At 43.4% G+C, this 10,957-nt stretch overlaps 1 protein-coding gene across 1 annotated transcript in view; it reads right to left on the reverse strand.

Annotated features, from left to right (window-relative positions):
* Positions 1–9,416, reverse strand: part of LOC140329070 (XK-related protein 6-like) — a 15,796-nt gene extending 6,380 nt beyond the window's left edge. The window contains exon 1 of the mRNA XM_072409144.1: positions 9,341–9,416. Within this exon, the coding sequence (XP_072265245.1) occupies positions 9,341–9,416 (76 nt within the window). The remainder of the gene's footprint in view (positions 1–9,340) is intronic.
* Positions 9,417–10,957: the final 1,541 nt, after the last annotated feature.

Consider the following 10,957-nt stretch of genomic DNA (forward strand, 5'->3'; position numbering starts at 1 on the left):
CCTCCTATTGTGTGATACTTCCCCCACCTCCTAGATTGTAAGCTCTTCTGTCCTCTCGTCCTCCTGTGTCACTGTCTGTATCTGTCTGTCATATGTAACACCTATTTAATGTACAGCGCTGCGTAATATGTTGGTGCTATATAAATCCTGTTTGCTTGCTCTCATTATATGATATGTAGGGCTTTGAAATGCTCATGAATGCCCATGTGTAAAATGCATTGATGTTTCCACTGGGTATGAGCAGAACATTTCAACTACGTACAAATGCTACAGTTTTGTTTCCCAAGACCAACATTCATGATCATTTTGGGTAGATATCAGACGTCTGTATGGCCGTTCCTTGAGGTCATTTCGTTATTTGTCCTGCCGGATCACTCAACGTTCACCATGAACGATCTGAATGAGGAGAATGGCGCTCCCGTTCATCCAACCCCCTCCCTTCTCCAGAAGAAGAACAGTACAGAGCTTGTGTGTTCCTGCTGTCGCTAATATGATCATTAATGATCGTTTCCAGAGCCAGTTGAACGTCTCTAGACAGCTTCAGACTTTAGTCAGACCTCTATCAAAAATTGTTATAAAAAGCAAACCTTCTCATACAGTTCTACAATGGTTATTTTGTATACAACATTTTTATTTAGAATAACATACAATTCTATTTGAATAAAAACAAATAAAACATCAATTCTTTTCTTCCCAACGCGTTTCATGGAACTAGTACACTTTCTCAGGAGTTGATCTGGAAATTAAAATATTGGTAATCTACGCCATGTCCTTTTGATCCCCTCAAAAATTGGCAGAAAGCCCAAAGAAGGCCAATAGTGGATGCAAGGATCCCACAATGGTCAGAAAGTAAGAATCATCAGTGGACTATCACGCAATACAGCAAACAGAATACCGTTTTACCTCTTTGTTATATTTTTCCTCCACAAGGATTCTGTACCAAGAGGAAGCTTGAAGTAGGCTTTTAGTTAGACCCTATTTAGAATCTTTCTGGAGACCTCATGTAAGGCCCTGGCCCAGCACCAGTCCCCGAAATCTAACGCAGCACTCTTCACCTATAACATGACCCCGCTCACAGCAGTAGCACGTCCGCCAAGCTTAACGCTACAACAGGCAATGGTGACTGGGAGCAAAGAGGCTATAAAGTCCCAGCAGCCAATGGCAGTGCACGACTGAGTCAGGAACTAATCTGCTTCTAAAATCCAAAAGTGTGTGCTGGGGATGCCGATAAAATATAGAAGCAGGGGCTGCTGCTATTTATTCTCTTTGCTGGACCAAATAGGCTGTGTCCAATGCTGGGGTGGCACCCAGCATGGAATTGCCGCCCCAATAAGCATTTCCTAACACTTCACTTACAAAAAGATAAGGTGGGATGAGTCGGGAAAGGGGCAACAAAAATGGTGAAAGGTCTGAGGGATAAAACATATGGGAACAGAGTACAGGAACCTAATTTGCATGGCCTGAAGGGTGCATGAATGGCATCATTATGTATATGAATGGTGTGAATAGGCTTCAGGAGGGAAGAATTCCCAGAATGAAGATGAGATGCGAAACAAGGAGATATGACGTTAAACTAGCAAAAGAACATTCAAAAATGAGTATTATTAAGATAAAGTGTAGTTGATGCTTGGACAGTCTTCCAGCAAAGGTAGAGAGTTGGTCAACAAACAGGCTTGGAGCAAGCATAGATTCTCTGCCCCCCAAAAATTGAAAATTGATGAATTTGGTCTTCTTCAGCCAGAATTCTGCTGCTGATACACAGGACTAACGAGTATTCACTACCCCTTCCAGACCTGCAATAAGTCTCCTTTATCAGACCCCAACCAAAAAAAGGAATTTGCGTTTTCAAAATGTTTGACCTTGGTGTTACTCAGCTTTGTATTTTATTTGCTGAGTGTGAGAGTGGATTTTACCTTTCAGCAGATCCCTAGCATTCTCATTACTGGACTCCCACCAGTCTGCCCTTTGACATTGTTTTCATACATTTCTGTAAATTCCTAGAAAGCAGCAAAACGCTGCGAACTCTGTGGAATAAACCTGTTATATCAGTGTAATCAGCACTATTATCAAATGTCAGTCCTCTGTAGGCCGCACTTTTATTGTACCGTGAAATCCTGGAAACAAAAAACACGGATTCTGTTGAGTCAATTATAGAAGATTTCATAGCTCATTGATCTCCAAATATAACCTTGAATATCAATGTGGGGATACTGCTGGTATTTTGTATATCTCCTTGTTCTCATGCCAGGGTAGCCTTACCAATAGCCATGTAAGGTAGGCGTAGCTACTGCAACTGCAATACGACCCAGGGATGAGGAGGGGGCCCTGACCCCTATGTTCCTTGCTTCCAACCAAAGACCCTCATGGCACTGCCCAATAGCTGGTGCTCCTCCAGTCCTCCCGGAATATGGAGAAAAAGCCTCCAACCTCCCCCAGAGTTTGTTCCTCCTCAGCTGTCCCGTCACCCGTTTTACTTTTGCGCCCAAGCAGTGGGTTGATCAAGGGTGTCTGGTCCAGGAACCTCTGGAAACCACAACAGCTGCAATGCAACCGTAACTGCCTGCAAACTGGTGCACAAAAGAGTTTCCAGTCATTCCCATACAACTGGAAGTGATTAGGACCATACTCAGAGCATGTCTGAAATTGAGCGTTGTCCATTTTTTTGTTGCAGCGACACTCTAATACATTCACATCAGCGTTGTGGTGCATTGTAATATACAACTGTGTGTTTTGCTGCACTGCAATTACAGTTTTATTGTCTGGTCCCTAATTGTGTGCAAGGACGCCATTGAAATTAAGAGGCTGCCTTAAGGAGATGCATGTTACCAGACAACATATTATGCAGTAATGTGAATTCATCGAGCCATGAGGAAGCCAGAGTTTATATATTCCGTATGCAGATTGTAAAACACATCATGTGACTAGTTTAAAAGAAGCAGTTTAGGCGACTTGTGGGAGCTCTCACGCATTTTTGAAGAAGCTCCTTCCTTTGGTGTAAATAAATATGATACACCAACGCGTTTCACAGACTATCCCAGTAAATCTTTTCACGAGCCATTAAATCTGTCTTCTAATTTACTGTACAACTAATATCTGGGCCAAGTCTGTACTTACATTAATCTATTACAATTTGCCTGAACGCGCAATGCCATGCAACGCTCGCAGATACATCAAGTGTAATGAACATGCTAAGCAGAATAATGAGCTATCTGGAGACCGATGCCAAGAGAGGAAGAAGGAAAAAAAATATTTCTGATGAATCTGAATATCGGAAGATTAATTCAGATAATTGGTGCTTAACTAATAATAGAAAGCCTTTTATAGAGAACAATAAAGCCTATTTATAAGCTGGATTAGCTACAAGTTATGGTGCATTTAAAGCTGAAGTTTAAGCTGCTTATTTTTCTCCTTCCTTGGTTCCTCCTTCCTCATCAACATGATATTTAAATGTTTAAATACTTTTCCATTTTTATGACATTTTATATTTTAGTGCCGGTGACATCACTGGGTTTCAGGGTTTCTTACTGCAATGCAGGGAGATCATGGCTGGGGGGAGGGACCAGCAGGGGCAGGCTCAGCACGCCTCTTAAGAGCCCTCAGTCTTAATGCAAGCAATGGGATGGCTCTTTGGAGGGGGTTTAAGTCTGGTGGAGAGGGCGTTCCATTCACCTACCTAGTTGCCTGCCTGTAAAGCTGAACCATCACAATTGAAAGAAATGAAATTCAATGAATGAAACAGGTAAGACAAAGACAGTCAAGCTAGGTAAAGAAAGCTCTAAGTGATGCTGGACATCCTCCAGCCAGTAAATGAGGCTGGCTAACTATATTTTCTATGAGAAACCCAAAATGTTCTGTGGAATCAGAGTATGACATTTAATTAATCCTGGATGCATCAAAGGGAGTGAAGTCATCCAAGGTCAGCCATCCCAGGCATGCAAAGATGTCCAACTGGGCAAGAAGGGAAGGCAAGAGGTCAAATGTATCCCAAAGATGCATCAATGGGAGTAAAGTCACCCATGGCCCGCCATTCAAGAAAGACAAAGATGTCCACCTATGCAAGAAGGGAAGGCTAGAGGTCAACTTTATCTCATAGATGCATCAATGGGAGTAAAGTCACCCATGGCCCGCCATTCAAGAAAGACAAAGATGTCCACCTATGCAAGAAGGGAAGGCCAGAGGTCAACTTTATCTCATAGATGCATCAATGGGAGTAAAGTCACCTATGGCCCGCCATTCATGGAACGCAAAGATGTCCAATTGTGCAAAAAGAAAAGGCCAGAGATAAACTTAATTTCCTAGATGGAGTACAGTCACCCATGGCATGCTATTTAAGGCAGGCATGAAGGGAAGGCCAACTGTGCAAAAAGGCCAGAGGTCAACTTTATCTCCTAGATGCATCAATGGGAGTCAAAGTCACCAAAGGCATGCTATTCAAGGCAGGTAAAGATGTCCAACTGTGCAAGAAGGTAAGACTGGAGGTCAACTTTATCTCTTGCATACGTCAATGGGAGTAAAGGAAGTAGAAGGAGTAAAGGAACCCATACCAAAACCATTAGGACAAATGCCCCTTAATTTAGTAGCCATTGGGAAGCTTCATGCAGCTGCCAAGAGGCATTGGCCCTGAAAATGAGGGGATTACTAAAGAGGAGGTGAATCCACAACAACTGAAGGAACCTCTACCAATCTCAGGAGGAACCATGGTTGAGAATGGCTGGTCTACACAGTTGCATTGACCCTTAAGGTGGTTACACCCCCCGGACTTATGCCCACAACATCACAGCCAATGGAAAATGTGGGTAAGCAGTGGCCATTCAGAAGGATTTTTTTTTATTATTAAACTGGCTTTCCCTAGAAGCATTAGACTTAAGCAGCATTAAATATAAAGACACGGATAAGTCAGGTATAATTTTGCATGTAATCGGCTCTCTGTAACTACAGTCGGTGTCATCTTATGAACCCAAAGCCTACAATCTCCGGGGTCCCTGATAATGCGTGGCGTCTGGGGACGGATAAAGCTTTCCTGGTTCTTGGTTAGATTTTCATCTCTTTCATTCATTGGCATCTTTTAAAGCTCGGTGGCTCAGCGTAAGGCTGAGCGATTTTCACAATTCTCGCAACAACAGTGCCGATAATACGGCCAATGGGTGAGGTGACGGCAGTTAATTAAGATCCTCAGGAATGTTCGGCTACACAGATTAAAAAGTAGCGGCTTGTCTACCAATGTTTTTTTTCTGTTTATGCGTTTGTATTGGGAAGGCGAGCAAGAGAACCCATGCTGGGAATAAGAAGCTTCTTTAGGAATCTTCTGACCTCATTTTTGTGCGGTTACCTTGAGAGGATATATTAACCAAAAAATGCAAGATTTGCTGTGTTCGGCACAGGAAAGGATTACAGATAGGCCGTTCAGAAAATAATTTGTACCTTTCTACGTAGATGTAGAAAAGAGGGCAAAATGAAAAATTAGTGAAACTTTAAGGAGGTCACCCTGTGTTGACCTCTAAGGCGAGGGGTCCTATCCACCAGGGGTCACATACAGCAACCATAAGTCCTCCTCTCCTAGTTTGCAGAGTAACACAGCATATAAAAGTATAAAGCCTCCAGTATTGGGTCTTCCCTTTCTGCACACTTGCCCACTGCCTCTTACCTCTGTTCCAAAGGCTTCTCATATGTCATGTGACCTCAAACAGCATGCATCAGGACCATAAAGGAGGTGAGTGACAGAATGTAGAAGGAGGTAGTACTATTCATCATGGGCGGAGGACTGGAGGAGCTGCAGGTAATGGGGGAGTGCTGGGCAAGGTGGGCTTCTGTAAGGGTCTGGGTAAGAAAATGGTCCCCACACAGGGGTAGTTTTCCCAATTGTTATGCCAGTGGGGTAAAGAAGTCTTCAGATTCATTCATAACACGTGCCAAGCTTTCAGACACCAAGAGTGATAAAATATCTGCAATACATTCATATCCTTCCTAGATAGACATTAAACTGCCATGGGGGACCTGTGGCAATGCAACATCTGAAGCTAGACATCACCAAGTGGAACAAGTACCAATGCAGCATGGGGAGTCAGGCACTGGCAAGGGGGAAATGTACCAATGCAGCATGGGGAGCCAGGTGCTGCCATGGGGTACATGTACCAATGTAGCATGGGGAGCCTAGGGCTGCCATGGGGTCAAGTATTAATGCAGCTTAAGGAGCTGAGTACTGCCATGGGGGGCATGTATCTTTGAAGCAAGGTAAGCAAGAAACTGCCAAAAAAGAACATGTACCAATGTAGCATGAAGAGCTAGATGCTGCCATGGGGGGCATGTACCAATGCAACGTGAGGAGCTAAACAATGCCATGAGGGGGTGTGTACCAATGCAACATGAGGAGCTAGACGCAGCCATGGGGGAATGTACCAATGCAGTAAGAGGAGCTAGATGCTGCCATGGGGGAGATGTACCAATGAAACATAAGGAGCTAGATCCTGCCATTGGGGGCATGTACCAATGCAACATGAGGAACTTAACACTGCCAGGGGGGGAATGTACCAATGAAACATGAGGAGCTAGATGCTGCCATGGGGGGCATGAACCAATGCAACATGAGGAGCTAGACCCTGCCATTGGGGGCATGTACCAATGCAATATGAGGAGCTAGATGCTGCCAGGGGGGAATGTACCAATGCAGTATGAGGAGCTAGATGCTGCCATGGGGGAGATGTACTAATGCAACATAAAAAGCTGCACATTGCCATGGGGGGGCTGTGCCAATGCAGCATGGGGAGCCTAGGATTGGGACAAGTCCTTGTAGCATGTGAAGCCAGCTATTGCTTTGCGGGACATGTAGCAAAGGAAAATGTGGAGCCAAGCATTGTCATGGAGAACATGTATAGCCAGGCACTGCTATGGGTGACATGTGCAAACGCAACAAGCACTGCCATGGGGAACAAATTTCTGTGCAGTATGGGGAGCCGGGCACTGCCATGGGGAACAAATCTCTGTGCAGCATGGGAAGCTGGGCACTGCCCAATCTGCTATTTGCCTTGGAAGGAGTTCCTGTAAAAAAGAAACCTGAACTTTTTTTGCAGTTCTAGAAAATTCTAAAACACACAAACCAGCAGCAGGGGGTCAGTCTGATCCCACAAATCCAGCTTTTCCAACGCCCTGTCATCAGTTTCTAAATATATTTAAGATGTGAGAACTGTCAGGGACACAAATTAACTGGCTGGCGCCATCTTATACCTGCGGTGACCCCCTCTACCCCACTATGGGCCACAGCCGTTGTTATCATTTTGGTCTATCGCTGTTTTGGCTTTCGGGCAATAAAAAAAAAAAGGACTGAACAAAGATAGTTCTTCTGCGACAGATAGTGATTGGATGCTGCGCGGCGGCCTAGTCACCTCTAGAATGTAATAACAGCTCTGTCGGTGAAATGATACATTCATGCCCACTAGAGGTTATTTCTTTTTGTGGCTGGAAGAGGGGCAAAAACATGGGAATAATAGCGATGAGAAGAAAAGAGTGTGGCATTGATCAGCCACCCAGACGGAAGGTTGAAAAAGGATCTGTCATCAGTTATATTGTAATGCATGCAAAGAAATGCATCATTAACACAGTTCTCTCTTTTACAATTCCTTTATTGGCTTTGTACTCAAGACAATGACACCATCTTTGTTCAGGTATCATCCGGGGTCACAAGGTCCTAGCTAAGACATCTCTTGTCTGGACTACTGTAACCTGGTATTCCACTAACCCGACTCTCTCCTCTACAATTTAATATGAATACTGCAACCAGACTCATCCATTCTTCCCACTGCTCCTCTTCCGCTGCATTTCTTTGTAGTTCTCTTCATTGGCTTCAATTTCACCTGAGAATCGAATTCATTGCCTGTTCTTTGCCTTTAAACCCCTCCACAGCTTTTCTCCCACCTACCTACCTGATAAACAAATCCCACCACAGTTCTTGTCCCACTTACCCTTTTGACCTGGCAGAAAAATACCCCAAATGACCTACTAATGACTTCCTCATTCATAACCCCATCACATGCACCACTTCAAGACTTTTCTAGAGCTGCCCGAGTCTCTGGAATGGTCTTCCTTATCCTATTCGGCTTGCTCCTATTTTCTGCTCATTTAAAAGAGCCCTCAAAACCCAACGCTTCAACTTACCCGTCTTCTTTTAAACCCTCACTACTCACCCACCATTCCATATCTCCCTCTAATAAATAATGTGAATCCTGATGCCTCTGCAATGAACACAAATGTCTGATACAGATCATCTATCGATGCCAATGACATCCTTTTCCCCCTTTCTCCGCATTATCTATCTGGACACATTTAACCACAGAGGCATCTTACTAAAAAAAAGGCTGCATCTGGCAAGAGCACCTGTCTACAGGAACCCTTACAAATATTTTGGCAGTTAAAACAACATCCATCTGCAAATTTCAACAGCCCTTCTGTCTAAATCTCTCCAGACATCTTCCGCCGCCACGTTTTATTCATCGCATGTATTCCCCTCCTCCCTACGCTATTTCCGTGCTTTCGCTCATTTGCAGATGGGGGACGCAGGCAGGGAGATATTAAGATTGACGATCTCTATAGTCACACGCGTGCACATCGCTCTCTTCCGCACTAAAGTCATCTTGTGGTTTATTAGCAATTCAGCGAGCCAAAGACATTATGCCTTATACAGCCGGCGTGTTTGGTGATGGCGCAGAAGCAGCCGCCGCCTGCATCAATGACAGCAAACTTGATGTTTTATTGTACAAGGAAAATGTTGGAACACATGAAGAATTACAATCTCCTGCATGGTTCACAGTGGTGCCATCATGGCTTAAAGGGAATCCCTTTTTGGTGTCTGTGCCAATGGGATCATTTAAAGGAACAATCCAGCCCAACATTCCAAACATTAGAACATGACCTATAACAATTATTGTGTGCCCTGCTAACTTGATCTTCATCCTCATGGTCCTGAATCTGAGGCTGTGAAAAAGAAATCCGAAGGTTCCCAAGTTCTAAGCGCCATCCCCTCTTAAGGTCATCATACATGTTACAAAATAGTTACCAAAACCACCTAATAGAAGGGCCTACCTAATCAACCCAATACATTTGTAACCAATCAAGAAGGTCCTTAACCTACAGAGTAGTTGGTGGATCTGGAGTTGAATTTACAATCTGGCAGTGTTGTGGGCCCTTTTAGGAGCAATAGTACCTTGGGTGATTTCATGTTTCTAAGGGATACTGTTAAAAATACGTGTGGACACCTGACTTCAACATCTTCTACTATTTCTTCTACTGGATTTGGAGGCTTTACCAGTCTTTATTGGTTAGGATGTTCTTATGAGATTGACAATCTTACCCGGGACGTGTTTGACCGTCTTGACTGGTCGGGCCTTCTTCTGCTTTTGACCATCTTGACTGATTGGGTTGTTCATCTTCTGTATTTGTCCATTTTGATTGAGTGGGTTGTTTTTCTTTTGGTCTTGACCATTGGTCGAGCCTTCTTCATCTAGGTTTGACCATCTTGACTTCTTTTTCTGGGTTTACCCATTTTGATCAATTAGGCAGTTCTCCTAATTGGTTGAGCTGTTTTTCTTTGGAGTTTGACCATCCTGATAAACTGGTCAGGTCAATCTTCTTTTGGTTTTGACCATCTTGATTGATTGTCCTACTTTTGAGTTTGACTTTCTTGATTGGTGGGCTGTTCCTTTTTTGGGTTTGGCCATGAGGATGATAACTCCAAAACATGTTTGCATCCTCAATGGTTCCTACCATTGGCCCCTTTGTCACTGCAGTACACTGTAATAGCATAGGATGTTTATGGTTTTATCCACTAAATGCATTGAAGTTGTCACTTGGCCAAGCCAATGAAGAAGGTAGATGATGCTGAAACCAGAACAACTGGAGGAGATGTTGGCAAAAGTCAATGTCACATGACTGGAAGGGAGTTGGGTATAGTCAGATTTAGTTTTCCATTAGAAGGAACCATCTAGTCCTAGTGACACTCTCCATGGCAGGATATCACACCGTGTCATTAGTTGGTAAAGCCAGGGGATCGATCCCCATAAAAACTTTGACCCAACAAATCAAAAATAAGACTTATATTTAAAAGATAACTCCACAATTAATTTTTTTTCAGACCAAGCTGACTCTGGCTTTCTAGAATTAACTCATCATGCCTTAAACATGCACATTTTGGCATAGCAGGCGCCCGAGGATAGCTATTAGGTAGCTGTTTTTATTACCGCAGGGTATTCTGACTCTCCAGAATATTACAATGTTTAACATTTCAGCTCTCATTAGATATATATATATAACTGGAAAAGATTCCAGGAAAAGTATTCTCTGTGGACCTACAAATGAAGGGGACAATGGCTGCCCACCAACTGACACTACCAATGAATTAGGATGGTAAATTCTGCTTTGTAACTAGTAGTGAGATTGTCATTCACCTTTTATACCCTTTATGTGCCTGAGAGAAGCCAATCTCCATGGCTTTTCATTCACTTTCCATTTCCATAGTTGTCCTTTGGCTTCCCTTATTTAGTACATATCCTTGCTATAAAGAGAGCCTGTCATGACCTGCAATGCTGCAAACTAAACATAGAGACTCTTCTTTTTGTGTACTCACCCAGCAATTTGGATCTTTATAAATAGAATGTACATTTGTCACTTGGTGGTTGCCAATTGAAGCCTGACACCCTACATACCCTACGGAAGCCTGTAGCCCACCACTGGAGATCAGAGTGACCTATTGAGGCTGCTGCTGGTGCAAGAACAAGATTTTTTTATTGGACATGTTCATCATTTAACAAAATTAATCTCCACCATCCTCAATACACTAACCAGCACCCTACAACCCATTAACTTCTTACCTACTGCTTTAAATAGCCGAAGCCTCCCATGCTAGCAGAAGCAAAAGACAATGTAATGCATTCTTCTTCTTGTGTTATCTTTGGCCACAAGTCTGTTGGGA

This window comes from Pyxicephalus adspersus, chromosome 4 (genome assembly GCF_032062135.1).
Source record: "Pyxicephalus adspersus chromosome 4, UCB_Pads_2.0, whole genome shotgun sequence".
NCBI lineage: Eukaryota > Metazoa > Chordata > Amphibia > Anura > Pyxicephalidae > Pyxicephalus > Pyxicephalus adspersus.